This window comes from Ostrinia furnacalis, unplaced genomic scaffold (genome assembly GCF_004193835.3).
Source record: "Ostrinia furnacalis isolate ACB-3 unplaced genomic scaffold, ASM419383v2 OfSCF0322, whole genome shotgun sequence".
In the NCBI taxonomy this organism is placed as follows: domain Eukaryota; kingdom Metazoa; phylum Arthropoda; class Insecta; order Lepidoptera; family Crambidae; genus Ostrinia; species Ostrinia furnacalis.
The window spans coordinates 910,105-930,418 of record NW_021130561.1 but is presented as its reverse complement, the minus strand read 5'-3'; the positions used below and the strand labels follow the sequence as shown (position 1 = coordinate 930,418).

The 20,314-nt window shown below is 37.5% G+C and overlaps 1 protein-coding gene across 8 annotated transcripts in view; it reads right to left on the bottom strand.

Annotated features, from left to right (window-relative positions):
* Window positions 1-20,314, bottom strand: part of cher (filamin A protein cher) — an 83,696-nt gene that overhangs the window by 21,506 nt on the left and 41,876 nt on the right. For 5 of the 8 annotated variants that reach the window (XM_028315783.1, XM_028315795.1, XM_028315787.1 and 2 more), the window contains 5 exons: window positions 3,318-3,458; window positions 2,247-2,416; window positions 1,671-1,796; window positions 994-1,107; window positions 517-705 (listed from right to left, as the gene is read on the bottom strand). In XM_028315783.1, coding sequence (XP_028171584.1) covers window positions 517-705; window positions 994-1,107; window positions 1,671-1,796; window positions 2,247-2,416; window positions 3,318-3,458 — 740 coding nt within the window. Of the gene's footprint in view, window positions 1-516; window positions 706-993; window positions 1,108-1,670; window positions 1,797-2,246; window positions 2,417-3,317; window positions 3,459-4,367; window positions 4,704-6,028; window positions 6,287-20,314 lie in introns of those variants that run through there. The other 3 variants (XM_028315752.1, XM_028315760.1, XM_028315746.1) reach the window with 2 other exon arrangements.

Genomic DNA, 20,314 nt, shown 5'->3' with positions numbered 1-20,314 from the left:
TAAAATCTAATATAATCCATTTCTCGGACATCTTTTCTCACAGTAAACCTAATTTATGTGGCAGACTTTTGGTAGACGCTCGCTATGGCGTTCTACGTTGGAATTATATGTTCAGTAAAGAATTGGTAAACAATGTTTTTTCTGGTGATGATGACACGTCGACTCGTACATCTTAACTCGTGGAGACCGCGGTAACAATGAGGGCTATCGTTTTAGCGCTCACCAGTTAGCGCCACTGTAGAGTAAGGTCCTGTCACTTGCTAGTAGCGAAGACAGAGGCACCAACTGGTGAGCGCGCGAAAGTGGTAGGAGGACTATCGCATTTGCACTCATCAAGATGGCGCCACTGTAGAGTAAGGTCCTGTCAATCGCCAGGGGTGCCAACTCTTAAGTATAAAAACGATAGCCCTCATTGATTTCGATTATGTCTCGATTCGCTGGTACTTGAAAGGCTACGAGCATTCCTAGCTTTATGTAACAAAATGTTAATTGCCTAATATAGTCCATCTCACTCACCTGAACTTTCTTAGCATCTCCGACCTCCTGCGTCTCGACAGTAATAGTAAAGGGAGAGTTCTGGATGTGCACACCCATCTTCTTGACAGATACCACGTGCTGGCCAGCCTCGCGAGGAGTGAAGCTGATGCCGATGTTGCCAGAAGGTAAGCGCTTGAGGAAACAGGGTTCTTCCAGGCCTGATGGCGCCTGGAATGGTGTGGATAAAAAGGTTTGGGTGAAATAAAAAAATCTCATAAAACTTATTTTATTCTGCAAGTAGGCTTTTAAAAAGCACTTTTACACGTCCTAGTATTTAACCCTACTACTGCTTCGAGACAAAAATGGGCCAGTGCTGAGAAGCAGCCCAAGAAACTCAGTTTTAATAGTATTAGCTTTAGCATATTCTGTACCATCAGTTTTATAGTCCTTCGCCGTAGATTAAGGTGGATCTTATCTAAACATAACCTAGATTTATACAATAATAGTAATTAATACCTGAATAGTAGCGTTGAGGCTGCGGATGTCATTGTCGCTGACCTTCCCCGGGAGGGTGACCTCGCTGCAGCTGCCCACCGAGATCTGGTTCCTCTTGCGACCCTCACCAGTGACCTGGAAGAAGAATAGCACGTTGAATGAGAAGTTTAAAGAGGAAAATAAGGTCCTAATGACAAGAGTGAGGAGGACATGTTATGTTGGTTAGAACAGTCTAAAATAGTTACAAAATATTTTCGTTCGTTCGTTCGTTTCAGCCAAAGAAAAGACTTAAGATTAAGCCAAAAAGACGTCCACTGCTGGACAAAGGCCTCCTCCAAAGCTTTCCACAATGCACGGTCCTGCGCTGCCCGCATCCAGGCTCTTCCCGCGACACGACAAAATATTTTAAAAATATCAAATTGTTGATGATGAGTGTCCGAAAGGACATGAAGGTATTGGGACTAAAACAAAACGTATAAAATAGAATTAAATGGCGGCATATGATTGGGAAAGCTGAACTGAGCTGAGCTAAGCCGCGTAAGAGACTAAGGCAAGGAAGAAGAAGAAGTAGCAGAGCAAATTTTTCTAACTACGAGTTTACCTTCAAAATAGTTCTTAAACAAAGCTACTGCTCTCCTGAAGTGTTTTATAAAGAACTTCTACTTTGAGTTAATTTAGGATTTTACTTATATTTTTACCTTGGCGATGAAAGGTGATCCTTTGATGTGTTTGTCCCCAAAACGAATGGAGACTTTGTACTCCCCAGGCGCTGTGGGCAGGTACGACACGGCGACGGTTCCGTCCTTGTTGTCGTGGCAGGTGATCTGCAATTTGATACGAGTATGAAACAATTATGCTTTCTTTCTATAACATTTATCGCTACATCTAAGCCTGTTATACTTTTAGTACAAAACCATGGACTGCCCACCAAATTCACATGATATACAAAATATTCAGTTCGCTGCTGTCTTCAAATCCCTCACAAAGGTCGGGGTGATAGAGTTGACAATAAAATCTCCTATCTCTAACCTCCGATTTGCTTGTCTCATGGAAAGTTTACAATATTTCTAAGAACTAAAAGGGAGTTCTCGCATTTCACTGATTTCAAATACAGAGATTTTTATCTAGCCCCTGCTGACGTCAGCGTTGCTAGATCTCTAGACAGCCATGGAGAACCCTCCATCTTGACGCCATTGATGAAATGGTCTAGCTGTCTACTAACTTAATCTCCAGAGTCTTTAGCCTAAGAAGAAGAGTGAACAATCTTTACTAACCTCAGCCTTGCTAGGTCCCTCCACAGCCATAGACAGCCCACCAGCGCCGGCACCCTTGGTGCTGATGGTGAACAGGCTAGGCTCTCCGCTGACGCCGCTGATGAGGCCGGGCCCGTAGGCGGTCACGTAGCCGGAGGCAATGGAGTCCACGGTGAACTTGTAGGGAGACCCTGTTAAAAATAAAATTGGAATAATTAAACACTGTTAGAAATTCACGCGGATCCTCCGGAGGAGGCGGAAAACGCAGCGTGAGACAGACGTCCACTCACAAGGTGGCCGACGACATCATAAAGATAGCAGAAAGGCGCTAGACGCAGTCCGCTACCAATCGATCAACATGGAAATCATTGGGGGAGGCCTATATTCAGCAGTGGACGTCCTATGGCTGAAATGATGATGATGATGATGATGATAGAAATTCACGTGCACATTTTTGTGAGACAGAATAATTACTTGTAGTGTAACACATAAAACGGTCGCCACCGTGGTTAGAAAGTATGAATCAGTCAAAAGTTCTGGGTTTCATTACCAGATAGGAAAATTCAAACTATGTGTTCCGAGTTGCAAAACACTGCAAGCTTAAACTTACCAAACTCCGAAAAGATGTTTTATAAGATACCCAAGATTTCAAGGGCATGTTTTGCTACATAAAATCAAGTACCTATAGCCACCAAGACACTGGCCAGTCTTGTTTGTAACCCTCGCGATTGAACTAAGGACTGGTGTAGTAAATTACGCCCGTATTCACAAATATTCATATGAATTCTCACAGTGCGCGTAGACGCACAGAGTTACACACTAACCAATCACATTCAACAATGTGCGTTCGATTTGCTGCTTCACTTAAGCAAGTATCGTTTTTAAATACGGGCGTTAGAGTCCAAAATAAAAACCAGTGTCGTGACATTCCCCACCTTGGGCCAGGGCATATGCTGAGTGGAGTCCCATTGCGATGGGCATCGCTATTGCGACAGTTTACTTTTTATTTCCTTGTAATATGTATGTGCTATTTCTGTCTTTTTCCGTATACCTCCTTTGTCCTTGACTAAGTGATGTTCGATTATCACTTACCCTGTACGTGTTCCCCATTGTATTTGACGTAGAGCTCGTGGATGCCCTCCTCTCTGGGGTCGTATCTGATGCTGACCGTGCCGTCCCTGTTGTCCTCGATGACGGGCTTGTCGACGTTACCGCTGGGCATCTTGACTTCAGCTGGAAAGAGGACCTTGTGTTAATCTAGTTAAAATCGAAATTCCTTTATTTGTGTGACTATTGAATTGTGAAATTAAAATAAAAGACTAACAAAAAAAACTTAGTTTTGTTCTTATGAACCGTTAATATGCTGTAAACATTGATGCATGGTTTCTGAATATGGTTTCTTAGGATCTATTCAGTTGTTGATGGATGGATACAAAAAACTGCTGCATAAAATGATGTACTTTAATCCCAACTAATATTATAAATGCGAAAGTAACTCTGTCTGTCTGTCTGTCTGTCTGTCTGTCTGTCTGTCTGTCTGTCTGTCTGTCTGTCTGTTACGCTTTCCCGCTTAAACCTCGCAACCGATTTTGATGAAATTTGGCATAGAGATAGTTTGAGTCCCGGGAAAGAACATAGGATAGTTTTTATCCCGGTTTTTGAAACAGGGACGCGCGCGATAAAGTTTTTCTGTGACAGACAAAATTCCACGCGGGCGAAGCCGCGGGCGGAAAGCTAGTAAAATTATAAGATTCCTCTACTGAAAAAAGAATCCTCATTTTTATCGTGATTTCTTATAATCTATTTAGTTTTTGGAATAAAATAAAAAAGGAAGAAAAAGTTAAGGCTCAAGATCAGTGGCATTGGGGGAGGCCTATGTCCATCAGTGGACTGAGGTTGTCTGATGATGATGATTAATTTGCTAATTTTTCTACTCAATCTTTATTCAAACGTAGTTGTAGTACGAGTAAGAAAATAATTACGTTTTACACGATAGTATAGCCATGAGGGTGGCATAGTGCAGCGTCAAACGAAGAGACAGTACACATGCTCAAGCCTGCTGTTTGACAAGACCTTCAGTGTGGTTTGTAGCGTTAGGATCTATAACTATAGGATATACAATAACTATACTATACTACCAACCTTTCCTAGTATCAATATGGTAGAGCGTCACAAAATTTATCGGGGTATAATCGAGTCCAAAATTGTTCTTATTGAATCCGATCTTGTGGGCTTCACTGAACACTATCGCGAACGCTTCCTTATCGACCTCTGATACGGAGAAGTACTTTTTGAAGTTGTCAAAGTAGAGGGTTGAGACCTCTTCCCAAGTAACCTCTTTCTCACTGCCTCCGACGATTGAGTTCCATAGCCCACTCATGAACGCCATTTAGTTGTCAACTACTCACAACTTTGGGATAAACATGCCAGTGTGTGTGTTATGTGGTTTTTGTGTGAATTTGCTGTGTGATTGTGATTTTGTGTCTTGTGTAGTTTCGTTTTGAAGTCTGTGTGAGGAGTGATCAGAGGAATTTTAAAGGCTTATTGTTGTCCATAATGTATTTTTAGCCAAAACTGTTTTCGATTGTATTTTGTTCCAGTTTGACCCGCAGAATTCATATTATCCGATTGCATTTTGTTTTAGTTACTGACCTTGATAAGTGATAGATTAAAAATTATCAGAATGTTCATTTTCTTACAATCAAATGAGTTTATTGCCTAAATAAAAAATGTTTTTGTTCGACTACGATTAAAAATCATCAGAATGTTTCTATCCTTAATCATACATAAGTTTATTGCCTATTCCAGTGATGTGTTTTCTATTGAACCCTAGATTTATAATGTTATCCAGTTCAGTATTTACAAAAGCCTAGCGCTTCTAATTGATCCAAGTATTTATCTACATTCTAAATCTTTGACCGGCGTCTTTATAATAAATTTATTTTTATGCGTCACATTATAATGTGACGATGTAATTTATACGTCCGAATTGTTTAAATTCCCGTGGCCAGTTAACGTCACGGCGCCTATTTTTAAGTCGTTCCTTATGTTGGTACTCCTGATTACGTCACGCTAGATATTTAAACTTAGAAGTTTTATGCCGTACGCCGCGGACATCATAAAAATTGTTGGCAGCATTGACAGCGCAACATTTAAAAACCCCGATTAAAAGTTTTTTAACATTGAATTATTTTATTTTGTAGATGTATTTACGGCAACCTTTGCCATGTCTACCAGTTTCTGGATAATATTTTTGGTGGGCAATTAATGAGTTGTAAAGATATTTATTTAATAGTCAGACAAGATGGTATCCTCGGTACAGCTGATGACGTTTTTATGTTGAACATTGAACTATGGCGATTTTAACAAATCCTCGCGTCATATTTATATGTTTTTTTGAGTTATATTAGTAAAGTAAAGTGTAACTGGAACTAATAACCAGGTCTTAAGATCAAAATGATGTTTTTATTCAAATTTCCAGTTGAGCTGTTGACATGCACATCGTAAAAAGAATTAGAGGTGATACAATAACATCCGTAATAAAATCATTAACAACTTTTATTTTACTTTCCAAAGTCCAATGAAAGTCGAAGTGACATTATTTTTCGCAAATGTAATTGGTCAAACATAAATTAAGGTCATTTTATTTAAACATTAGTATATTAAAAAAAAAACACAGCCATTTTTATAAAGATTATGCCTAACTCGAGAGGAAATGCCAAATCACTGATATTTTCAGTTGTGGTTTGTAGCGTTAGGATCTATAACTATAGGATATACAATAACTATACTATACTACCAACCTTTCCTAGTATCAATATGGTAGAGCGTCACAAAATTTATCGGCGTATAATCGAGTCCAAAATTGTTCTTATTGAATCCGATCTTGTGGGCTTCACTGAACACTATCGCGAACGCTTCCTTATCGACCTCTGATACGGAGAAGTACTTTTTGAAGTTGTCAAAGTAGAGGGTTGAGACCTCTTCCCAAGTGACCTCTTTCTCACTACCTCCGACGATAGAGTTCCACAGCCCACTCATGAACGCCATTTAGTTGTCAACTACTCACAACTTTGGGATAAACATGCCAGTGTGTGTGTTATGTGGTTTTTGTGTGAATTTGCTGTGTGATTGTGATTTTGTGTCTTGTGTAGTTTCGTTTTGAAGTCTGTGTGAGGAGTGATCAGAGGAATTTTAAAGGCTTATTGTGGTCCATAATGTATTTTTGAGCCAAAACTGTTTTCGATTGTATTTTGTTTCAGTTTGATCCGCAGAATTCATACTATCCGATTGCATTTTGTTTTAGTCACAGAACTTAACAAGTGATAGATTAAAAATTTCAGAACGTCCATTTCGTTAGAATCAAAATAAGTATGAGTTTATTGCCTAAATAAAAATGATTTGTTCTACTACGATTAAAAATCATCAGAATCTTCGTAGCCTTAATCATTCATAAGTTTATTGCCTATTCTAGTGATGTGCTTTCTATTGAAACCAGTATAATCACCCTAGATATATTGATATTCAGTAGTAGGTATTTACAAAAGCCTAACGCCTCTAATTGATCCAAGTATTTATCTACATCCAAAAACTTTGACCGGCGTCTATAATAAATTTATTTTTATGCATCACATTATAATGTGACGATGTAATTTATACGTCCGAATTGTTTAAATTCCCGTGGCCAGTTAACGTCACGGCGCCTATTTTTAAGCCGTTCCTTATGTTGGTACTCCTGATTACGTCACGCTAGATATATAAACTTAGAAGTTTTATGCCGTACGCCGTGGACATCATAAAAATTGTTGGCAGCATTGACAGCGCAACATTTAAAAACCCCGATTAAAAGTATTTTAACATTGAATTATTTTATTTTGTTGATGTATTTACGGCAACCTTTGCCATGTCTACCAGTTTCTGGATAATATTTTTGGAGGGCAATTAATGAGTTGTAAAGATATTTATTTAATAGTCAGACAAGATGGTATCCTCGGTACTGATGACGTTTTTATGTTCAACATTGAACTATGGCGATTTTAACAAATCTTCGCGTCATATTTTTATGTTTTTTTGAGTTAGTAGATAAATATATATGTCTGAGTTACAAAAAGTGATATTAGTAAAGTGTAACTGGAACAAATAACCAGGTCATAAGATCAAAATGATGTTTTTATTCAAACTTCCAGTTGAGCTGTTGACATGCACATCGTAAAAAGAATTAGAGGTGGTACAGTAACATCCGTAATAAAATCATTAACAACTTTTATTTTACTTTCTAAAGTCCAACGAAAGTCGAAGTGACATTATTTTTCGCAAATGTAATTGGTGAAACATAAATTAAGGTCATTTTATTTAAACATTAGTATATTTAAAAAAAACACAGCCATTTTTATAAAGATTATGCCTAACTCGAGAGGAAATGCCAAATCACTGAATATAAAAAGCAAGAATACCTAAAAACAGAATCAAATGAGACTAACAGCAAAATTAAAATAAAGACAGACAGAAACTATTAGCAAGATGAAACTTTGATAGACACATCAATATTGTATGTTAGGATAGGCGTCGATCCAACACACACAGTCCGAAAATAAATAGAATATAATATAATATTTATGCCCAAAACATTCGCTAAATGTTTCCGACGACTCACTAATGCTCGACACTGACTTTGATTGAAGTGTACATTCTATTATTATAATCTTTGACCCATATTTCGATTTAAAATTTAAAGAAAAATTGCATTTTTGATGAAGGTGAATCGTAGTTTTATCAAAAAGAAAGATAACATTAATTGCGGTCGTTTTTTAAATCCTGTAACATTATTTACATACTGGAGTCGATCCACATGAGCAGATAGTATTCTAACCCTTTTTATTTAGTAAAATTCCGAACCATACAGTGGTAGCAGCTCTTTAGGGTTATCACCATAGAAGCGACCTACACCACGGTCGCTGATGGATGGATGACCATTCCGATTCTAGCAAAATCACTTATCTATCGTGCTCTAGAATGCAGGTTACAAACATGTTAGTAATATTAATTTATCATCTGTTTGGTTGTTACACCTCTCTCTAAGCCTCTAAGAGAGTTTAGTAACGTTTGACTGAAAGGCTATCCTAGGGCCAATTCACGTGAATAGGGCCAATTCACGTGAACTGTGGTCCGAATCACCTACCTACTTAAATAGATAAGTGGCAGAGAAAGCTTTCGGCATTAAGTACAGCTTATCAACATTGCAAAAACTATAACAAAACTTTGTTTGTCACCTGTTATCCGCTTTGCAATGGAGGGAAGTCGAATCTTTACTTCGAACTCCTCCTATGTTCTTCTGATTAATTTCGTTGCGGCTCCAATGACAGTTTAACTCTTCCCCGGGACAAACTTGACCTTCACTGGTTGGGTTTTTGTAGGCAGTCAAGCTGTAGATCCTGGCTACACAGGAGTTACAGCGGTGGGAACGAGAGGTGGGAAATGTGGTAATAGTCCAGTAATAATAATCACCCCTAAAAGGCACTGTATTACGTCAACGTATCTTAGTGTGAATATACCTTTATCTCCTATGTCCTGTCCTACAGCGTCACGCGTCACTTAAGATTGTGTGTGTTTACTTGTTATGGGCTATTTCTTGTTATTTGTTAATGTTTATTGGCTATTTAAAAACTGTTTACCACAATATGATTCATTAATCGGTAATAGATTGTTTGACGCAGTTTTTGGCTCGCATCAATATTGTTTATAATGGAAATGCATTTTTTAAGAAAACATGTCCTGCACAGTAACTCTCATAGCAGACTTATTAACTCGGAAAGAGATCAACTCCGTATCGCCTTTCGCGAGATGCCATTGTCTTTCGCGCCCCGAGGCGTTTACGTTACGGTGCGGATAACAATAAGTGTGCGTTGCAGTATGGAGTTTCATACAAAGAATACTGACCGCCTAGAGTTGATACGGTTACGATCCCTTTCCGGGTTGATAAATGGGCGAGGTCCTTTAATCAATATACAAACACCACCTGCTATTTAATACAAGTGACGATTGCATAAATGCCAGAAAAGCAAATTCCAAATTTTCATTTACTTATAGGACATTTTAAATGGTAATGGTATGTAAATGATGATTTAAATGGTAATGTTTTTGGTAAATCGGAACAACTTGAAAGTTTGTTTGTGTTTCGGTTTTTGAATTGAGATTTTTAGCTTGAGCGTGCTCATCTTCTACTTAATGGCCCCAAATGGCCCATATAAAAAAATATATTTTTCAATGGCTGAAGTTTAAGTAACAAACAACAGAAATAAACATAACCGAATTAGAAAGAAAGAAACATTTATTGCAATGGACAGCACAAAAGACAAGAGGTAAATAAAAGAAAAAGCAAACAAGACAGAGGTGGCACACAATTAAACATAATTAAACCTCTACCTTTTCTGATGTCGGTTATTAGTATACCATATTACAACAATAAAATAGCTAACCACAAATAACATGTACCTATTACATATTAGACAGAATTGAACAGATTAATGTGTCTACATGTTCATACAATGTTCCTAATTTTTTAGCGAGTTGTATGACTAATGGGGCGTGGTCGGAATCAAAGAACAGTGATGTATGGGATTGTGTGAAGTTTTATGAGGGGCTATTAGTCCGGTGTTGACAAATCGTATTGTTGTTTTAATGTATGGAAACAATTTAAAAATTGTCGGGTTTTGTTAAAGAATTAATTTGTAGCTGCATTTTGACGGTCGCCTGTAGCTTATTAATTCTCGCACTAGAGCGGTGGTTGCAGGTTCGAATCCCGCCGAGGGCAAAGTTAATGATTACGAATTACTACAGTTTCATAATCTACATCATTTTATTAAAATGAAGTTCTAGCCTTAAAGAGGTAAGAAGGTAACTTATAGCGTGAAACAAGACACAACTTCTTTGTAATCTCTAAAATCCAATTACGTAACTCCCAGTCCCAACCCAATTAACTGTAAAATAAGGTTTTCATGCCCGTATTTACAAGCACTACTAAGAGGTCTCACAGTGCGCGTGGACGCACAGGAGACACACGAACCAATCACAGAGCTCTGTTCAACGTTGTGCGTTAGATTTGCTGCTTCACTTAAGCAAGCATCATTTGTGAATACCAGCGTCTGTCCTTTACATAAAATAATCAATTGAATTGGCGAAAAAATGACGTCATAGGCCTGCTGACCTGACCTGATAGGCCTGACCTGGGATGCGAACATCAGATCTCCTCAGCCCACTGGCCAGGGTGAAGAGTGTATGCCAAATCGTCTATTTTGTCTTTGGTAGATTGGAGAGGGTCGTGCTTCTGCAGTAGAGATTAAAGGATCTGATGATGAACAACTTATCTCATCACCATCATTTCAGATACATCTACTGCTGAACATAGGCCCAATGATTTTCACATCACCCAGTTGAAAGCGGCCTGCATCCAGCGCCTTTATGAGATCGTCGGTCCACCTTACAACATTGATTGCAATTAATATGCTTGTGTTATGGGTGCTAGCTTAACGGATATACTACTTATATGTATACTTTTTTTTTAAATACATACATATTATACATAGTAACACCCAGACCCGTCACAGAAATTAAAATTCATCATTTCAATTTCCGCCCGGCCGGGAATCGAACCCGGGACCTCTCGGCATAGTAGTCCGTTCTGAACCACTACACCAAACGGCCGACTATCCCGAAATCTATAACATTTGAGCGTTTTAACGACGCGACGAAACGTTTCTGGGGTCATTAAGGGGAAATAATGGCAATCAGGAAGAAATAGCTGTCGAAAGATTTTTTCGTGATTATCGCCCGTATTCACAAACATTACTATGAGGTCTCACAGTGCGCGTGGACGCACAATGTGACACACGAACCAATCACAGAGCTCTATTCAACGCTGTGCCTTCGATTTGCTGCGTCACTTAAGCAAGTATCGTTTGTGAATACGGGCGTAAGAAATTGTGATTCATATTATACATAATTTAACTGTGATGGCATATAGCACATCAACATTATCAGATCTGTATTCTGTATATGGGTGAATATCAACAAACTCGTTTTTTGCCTAATTCCGGTGGCGAATTTTAATTTCCACTTTCCAAATCTTTTTTGTGGCAGAAATAATAGTAAATAACTTGTATTATTCAATGATATGGTAGAGATCAAAATATTATTAATACTTCTCGAGATATGTCAATTTGAAATTATCAAGAGCCACCGAAATTGTATTTGAGCCACCGGAATTAAGAACCAATCCACCGAAATTTATTTATACAGCGGACTTCGGAATGTTACGGATGATTGTCTCAAATTACTTATTTATTTGTAATCAATTAAGTATTATTATCCAGTAAAGATGTTTATAATTAAAAACAATATTCAGGCCTGTGTTGTGACCCTAAAAAAGCATCAAATCTTCCCACGTGAGTCGTAATAGCCGACTAAGGAATCAAAATACTGGAGGGTGGGCTGCAGCATCTTTCCGGGTATTATACTACCATACTGGAACTACCAACCAGCCTGTTAAGCATGGTGATAACGGCAAAATCCCTCCATAGAGAACAAATCCAAAACTNCCACCGGAGCCACCGAAATTGCGCCACCGGAATTGAAAAACTGTTACAAAATTCAAATTATAAAGAAAACTATAATTCTGATCAATAATTTCTGTATGCAGATACAACAAAACACCAAACTTTAATCATGTTAAAGAATCGTTTAGCATCTAAGTAAGTAGCTTTCACTCATACACTTGCCAGCGAAATTGAAAAATTTTGTATTCCTGTGCCGCTGATACAAATATTTACGGGTCTGCTGGAAAAACAATACCACAAGTCGCAAGTCTTTATAGCCCGATCAGGAGGACACAGTTGAGTGATGCAGGGAAGAAGAACTCTACGTCTCTCAAAGCTTCTTTGGAGAAGTAAGAGAGTGTCGAAATTGAGCCACTGTAATTGCTTTTTTTCGTGGGACAGTTTTGAAAGGCTATTTAAAACACTTAAAATATGAAATATCACATTTCTTTCATATCATTTGGAAGTCTTATTTTATGTATTTTATGGCTATACTATTTTTAAATTACTAGAATCCCCGAGAAAGAAGGAATAACACAATTTATGAGTAGAAATAGAGTTAGGACGCGCCACCGCTATTAGATTTTGGGTCTTTGAAAATTTTTTTAGTACATAAAATAACTACCTATTGTCCTGAAGACTTTGCTATCGTGTAAAACGCTGTTTAAACTATATACAGAAAAAAATTCATCGCTCTAGTTACATTTCTCCCATCGATTCTCAGCTCCGCCGCGTAAAAAACGTACTTGGGATATTCACCCATATTCGCAGTGGAAGCTCGGCCCTTTTTAATTTCTTTAAACCATTTTTTATTTCTTTAAGTGGTGTCCACTGCTGGACCAAAGTCTATTAATCGTTCAAGCTCCGCGAATCTAGACACAATAGATAATCAATTGTTATGACATTAATTAATGCAGTCTAGGACTCAATCGGTTAAGGATTTAACTTTATGGGATTTCCAAAACTACTGGGCTAACGCTGCTCGCATAGTCTTTCTGTTACATTCACCAAATCGTCGGTCTACATAGACCTGCCTACATTACGTCTTTGGTTCCGCTTCTTTCTAATTTGTCATCATCTCTTACCTACTTCTAGAGTCCCATGATTCTTCTTCTTCTACAGTGTAGGTAATAACTGATGTCACAACAACAAAGCCTTTAAAAAACCGCCATAGATCTGATGCAACTCTATCGGAGCATAAAGTTATTACCCGACTACGGCAAAGCAAATATTCAATTCCCAATAAAGATCCCCTGAATCCAGAGAATCTCACGCGCGTTTTCATCATCAATCCCTAATTTTTATGTGACCCCTATGGAAAATTAGGGATTGATGGTGAAAACGGGCATTATTCAAGTATCGCAGTCCCACCACATAACATGAGCGTTCTTTACTCTATGATCTCACAGAGTTCTATGACCTACAATGGTGGAACCAAAATTAACCTAAAATAAAAGCCCTGCCCTAAATAAAAGTAATCGAAATCACTCTCAGTTATTTACGTGAACTTATTTATTATACATCTCGAGTGTTTATAATAACCTCGTATAATCCTGGGCCCGCAAATATTTTGTGTTAGATAAACACGTTTCGTTATGAATCCACGGAAAACAGCGCCGCGCGAGCAGCTGCCGCGATATACAGGGTGTAATTGAGTTTTTGAGTCGTTTTCGGTTGAAACTCTAAAGATAAAACGATAGTTATCCTCATCACCATTTCAGTCATAGGACGTCTACTGCTGAACATACCAGTAAGTATGATTTCCATAGTTGCATTGTCTACAGTCAAAGATGGGACTTGAGATTTGAGAGTTTGTTAGTTTGAGAAATTATGGGCTGAAATTAATCCGACTATTCTAGAAGGAATATTGCTCTGTAAACTATGAAGGGCTAGTTAGAGTAGCAGACGCCTTTGTCCAACGTGTGAGAAACGGAGTCTCTCGAGACTCTACCAGGAAGTTCTTGGTTCGATTCCTAAGACATACAAATTGAAAAATCGCTTCTGTAATCGCTCTTAGTTTGGTTGGAGCATCTGGTATTATATCATTTGCAGGTCCTATGATTATTTCCAAAGCCATTCATCTGATAGGACCATTTCAAACGTCTATGGCGATTGGTTACTCATAAAAACTTAGCAGGGTGCTACATATTTAATTTATTTGGAAAACATACAGTGAAACAAACTACAGTAGAAAGCTCATAAATGGTTGTTCCACCCATAGTGTGCAATCTGTGGGTAGTTGAAGATTAGTACTTGCAACAAAATTATTACCCAAATAAAACATTAACGGCTTTTCAAATGTTGTACGTAAAATCAATGTTATTTGATGTGGTGAGGTGTAATCATAATAAATTCTTGGAGCAAACCGCGTTAAAGATGTTTACTTTCGCGTGCCTTTGAGATGAAACCGTGTTTTCAGTTATGTGCTTTTTCAGTAATGTTTTCAGGATATTGTGATATTTGAGTTATTTGTTTATTATTTACTTTAAGATTACTGACTCATATTTTCTTATGGGCATTTATTTTCAGACATATTGCTTGGCAAAGATCTGGCTTCATTTTGTTCCTTGTAAAGTTTATAATAGAGTTCAATATACTAGCTTAAGCTTTGTGTTTAGTTTAGAAGATGAAATTCTTGAAAATATCAAAGAATAGTGGGTTAATCTACTATGTATAGTCATCAGCAGAGCCCATCATACTCTACAATTTTGAAACTAGAATTATGTTCGTCATCATCATCAGGTTATTTAGTCACTATAGGAACACGACTTTCTTTAATTTACAGAACCAAAATAATGAAGGATTTTGCTGATTTTGCCTACACCACAATTAAACAACATAACTCGTAGAACTGATGGCCATTGCTTGGGGCAGAAAAGTTATCGAGTTGTGACCATGGGCTGGAAGATGTAGTGTGAGCAGACCTTCCATTCAGTGGACCTATGATTTGGTGAAGATCGCGGGAACACCTGGATATAGATAGCGCAGGACCGGTCGTTGTGGAAATTTTTGAGAGAGCTCTTGGTCCAACATTATCGGTCGAAGCGAACAATAAAATTGCTATTTTTTTTTAACTTATTTAGCATACCACCCTGTATAAGTGCATTACATTGGCCGTATAATATTTTGCGCGCGCGCAACCGGCGACTTTAAATCTGGAAACTGGAACAGATACTCTAGATACTGGATTCAACGGGTACCGTCAGCAAAAGCATGAAAAATATGTATTTAACGCTTAAAAAGAAAGAAAGAAAGAAAGATACATTTATTACAATGGACATCACACAAATACAGGCAATTACATAGACATGACAGTGGCACATAATAATGGAAGAAGAAAAAGAATTAATAAGGTTACATCAATAAATTGTATCAAAACATGCAACTGCGTAAATATTATTGAAACTTTATTATGATTGGAAATGCTGTTACAGCCTTCTAAAGTACAAGGAAAAAAAATGAAAAAATATAAAGAACTACGCAGAAATATTTACGAATTGTATAGTTATGTTAACAGTATAGGTATATTTGGTTAAAAATATTTTAATAATTTCCTTGTTTAAAACTCATTTGATTTTCTTTTTGAACATAAACCAAGTAGGTACAACATTAAACAGGAAATCTCTAGGTAAGTGGCTATGGATGTTAAATGACTATTAGAAGAAGAGGTTTTTTATATTATTTTTAGTAATGAAATTAACTTAAAAATAGTTAATAACCTCATTTTTTGAAGTCAATTAAAAAGTAGCCCTGAAACGTGTTATTTTTTAAAAACGAATATTTTTTTATTGAGTTGTCTAGAACGTTTTAATAAAATAAATACATTGCTTTTGAACAACTACCTTCACGAGTCGCGATGTTAGTTACATACAAAAGTATTTATTCATTGACTGTTTTGCAGACCGTACCCCTTTAATGACACGCTTCCATATTCTTAGCCCGGCCACTGATTTCATGACGATAATCTGTAAAACGTCCGGTGCGTTTGTGAAATACATTATTCATACAAATTCAGGTGTTAGGATCATTTGTAACGATGATTTTTATGCTGACACTACTATTAAACGAGCCGTTAAACATTTTGGTTGACAGTCTAGATTTTAGAATTTGTATTTATTTATCTATTTATGTCTATAGTGATTGCCAACTCATAGCTGATAAGAAGAGAAAGGTTTTTGTTAGTTTTTGAGCCTGATAAATGGTTAAGTGTTTCAGAATTTACATTCATAGAGACCTCATCTCTTGAAGTTTCATGAACAGCCAAGCAGTAGATCCTGGATTTACAGGACTTGTATAGGCAGTGATGGGAACGAAAGATGGTGCTGAAGATTACTACGAAACAAATTGAAGTTATAGGGGAATTTGTTAAAATAACTTTAAGCGTCTTTCGGACAGTGAAAGGGACTGCTTAAAAGATGTGATACTGATTATGATACTGTCACAAACTAAAGGTTGTTGTAAACGGTCTCTCAAATGGAGAACACGTTTATGGTACTCCTTAAAGCCTTAGATCCATAGTGGAACTGCTATTGACTGAAATGAATAAAGTGGTTAAAACTTTCAAACCATGTGTTTTCTAGTATGGGATGGGATCTTTTATATCGAATGCGACTCGTATTTGGGCAGTTTTTAGTTTAGTACACAATTACCAAAGTCAATCGTACTATTCATAACTCAATTATCCAAAGGTTCCCTGCCAAAGCGATCGTCCTCGCCGTAAATACGTCGCGCACCTCTCGCCAAGATTCCGCTGGAATATCCGCCATGTTGGAACCTTCAGGGTAAATGGTGAATGACGAGATGCCTATGACACTACTAATGTCAAAAAGTCTACAAGAATGTGTCAATAAATTCTTTTGGGGTTGTTGTAACTGACAAAACCACTGTGACCCTAGTTAATTGACGAACTTTTTTAAATGTCAGTAGAGATTTGACATCATAAGCTCCTCCCTAAAGTCGCTGACAAAGCTGACGGATTAGCAAGCTGAAATGGCAATGATGACCATGGCACTTAGTACGCAGAACTGACGCCCGATGGGGCAGCAAGGTTCTGGAGTGGAGGTCTCGTACAAGGAAGCACAGCGTAGGATGTACTGTGGCTGAAATGATAATGATAAAGCTCCTTCCTTAAATGTTGTACGGAAATGAGAAGTATGACGTTATAAGTTGGCGAACACTATTTATTTCAAAGTCAAAACCTACCCAATTCTGTCCGACCTAGTAAAATGCTTTCGACCGCAAGACGCACAGAAAACTCTACTGAATACAGTCACGAGAAGCAGCTAGTTTAAAAACATCCTTTAATCTATTCTAATAAGTATGTTTTTAAAGACTGTAAACCCTTGCAAAAGAGGTTGACAATAGTAACTGAGTTTCTTGCGCTGCTTCTTCTCAGCACTTGACTGACTATTGTCTCGAAGCAGTGGTAGGGTTAGTATGAAGTGTTACTAGTACATGTAAAAGTGCTTTTTAAAAGCCTACTTGCAAAAATAAAATTATTTTCATGAGTTTACTAGAATCACTACACTATTTCATACAATTTACTACAACACAGGGAGACATCCGCAAGCTTTAAACGCGTTTACGATGCAATGAAATTATTAAACTGTCGGCTAAAGTAGATTCCCTCTTTGATCTGGCGGCGAAATGGTTAACTGCTGGTGGGGATTAGGCATGAGTAATTGCAGATTCTTATGTGGCAGGTGGTTAATTTTGGAAATCCTGGACAGAGTTTTTCTTTATGCGTAAGCGCATCGTATTCAGAAAATTCTTGGTAATTTTAAAAATTAAGTATTTACCACACTGGATTCCCACCTCTCGTTCCTACCGCTGCAACTCCTGTGTAGCCAGGATCTACAGCTTGACCGCGAATAAAAACCCAACCATTGAAGGTCAAGTTTGTCCCGGGGGAAAGTTAAACTGTCATTGACCCGCAAGGAATTTAATCAGAAGAATAAGGAGGAGTTCGACATGTAACTACCCTAGATGAGTTCTGCGGTCTGCGGTCAGGTCAAAGTGAACGCAGCCCGCATCATGTATGAACAACATTGCTCAGGGTCTGCGGTCCAGGTAAAGCAGTCTGTCATAGGACGTGACAAGGCAATCTGGTAAAGGCAACTAGTGATGACTGAGTTGGTTCCGGCGTTTCTTCTCAGCACTTGCATATGTTTGTCTCGAAGCCCTGGTAGTGCCCAAAAGATAAGGAGACGTCATGTAAAGTGCCCCTTAAGGGCTACCATTTTTTTTAACTGTATTTTGACGTTTTAAGTGCCACTAGTGGTCTAAATTGAATTAAATATTTTTGGTTTTGATTTTGTCAGCGGTGCGGTTTGCGTTCTTTGCTCGTGCCCGTACTGTTAATCGCATCAGTACGAAATGTACAGAGACTGATAGAGTTGTTCATACATGATGAGGGCTGAAAAGTGGAATGTTAAACGGGACTATTCCCACCTCTCGTTCCCGCCGCTGTAACTCCTGTGTAGCCAGGATCTACAGCATGACCGCCAATAATGTTAAAGTGAAGTAGGAAGTTTCGACCACAAATTCAGACACTGAAACGCGACCCTCACAATTTACCAGAGGCAACTGAAAATATGGCCTAGAGTCCCCACGCTGCGTGCTGGCCAGATTGAGGCCAATTTAAATTATGATAATCCGAAAAAATTAGAAGTACATTTACAGATTCAAAGACGTTGCTAATTTACTCACATTTTACCTTTCTGTTCCATGAGAGGTTCTATTTGACAAAGTATTTGACAGACCACCTGGAAGACGTGTTCTACGTACATACCTAATGAAACGTACGTCCAGACACAACTAAATATAAATGTTTTAATTATATCTCATTAGAAACTGGCACTTATTAGATAAACAAATATGCAGCTAAAATATGTAATTAACAGTAAATATGATGCGCAACAAAGTAGTCTACATATTTCAGTGTCTTTCAGTAGTTTCGGGAGGAATACCTTTGAAGTCTGCAAGCAACTAGGTGCCATATTATTAATAATGTTTGTGATTTGTTACCTCCAATTGTATGAAGCAAATTGACCAATTATTGTGGATGTTACTTATTATCTTTAATATTCGTAATTTACGTGTAATGCAGTATGGATTAATAGATATTTAATAGATATCATAATAGACAAAAGTTAAGTAGGTATGTATTGCTTTTTCATAGACAAAATCAAGTAAAAATACTCGTAAATATCATCAACATTTTCTTAATAAAATGAAAAATAATAACGAGACCTAAAGAACATACTTTCTTTCACAAGAACCCACAAAATACTTCATAGGTTCAGTCCAATTTACTACGAATCTGTCAAGAATGTTGCTATTGCTACGTTTTCCAGAAACACACTCAACGGTCACCCATCCATAAGTTAACCTCGACAAACGTGTATCCCGCGTTGATCGTAAAAATGCATTTTAATCTGCCTACTAGCCGTCTGTTTTTAATAGCGACACCTCCCGTATTCACAAACATTATTATGAGGTCTCACAGTGCGCGTGGACGCACAGGGTCACACACGAACCAATCACAGAGCTCTATTCAACGCTGTGCGTTCAATTTGCTGCTTAATACGTACGATTGAAGACATCTTGACAAGCGACACGATTTCATAAGTATTGACTGCAAAAATACGTGATATTTGGCTCAGACATCTAAAATAAAAACATTAATAAATTCTAAATTATGTACCTACTATAAAATGACCGCACGGTTACGGAATACTGAAATAAACTACTGAAAAATATCTTCTGCGCATCTCCAGCGGTCTTTATTGCGTTGTGGTAAGGTTCATTTTTGCGCAGTTTTATAGCCGATGATGAGTGTCCCTTGAGTTTATACTTTAATATATTTTATTGGATAATGTAGGTTCGTCTAACTAAACTAATTAATACGCAGTCCTTGGGTATATTTAAACGTAGATATTTAGCTATTTTTAAAATTTTTCGGGCTCCGTCTGCAATGTTACACTTCATAATTTAGATAAATAGTTTTTACATAGAGTATAAACCATATAAAATCCATATTCACAGGAACCGCAGTAAATTGGTACGGCGCAATAAAGGCTGTCTTAACGCCGATAAGCGATTTTCTCCAAACAACCCTGAGAGAGTCAGTTACGTAACCTAATCATTTCTAAGTTTTACACATTTATTTAGACCTTAATATAAATTTTCAGTCGTCCTATTTAAAAGAATTCTGTACCAAATTCACAATAAATATTTTTCCTCTTTTTTGTAGCAAAAAATATCACTTCAGTGAACATTAAATTCATTATTTATGTTAAATAAGCCTAAATAAAACGACAAAAAACTAAATACACAGTTACAAGTCAATCTCGTAGTTTAAACAAACGTTTTATGGCCCATCGACTTCGTAGCACAATGGCGATTGTTCGTAGCAGTTTCGTAGTAACAATAAACCATATAAAATTCTCACTGATCACTCCTTTGATTTCTGAACTTTTATAAGAAATCAAATAAATC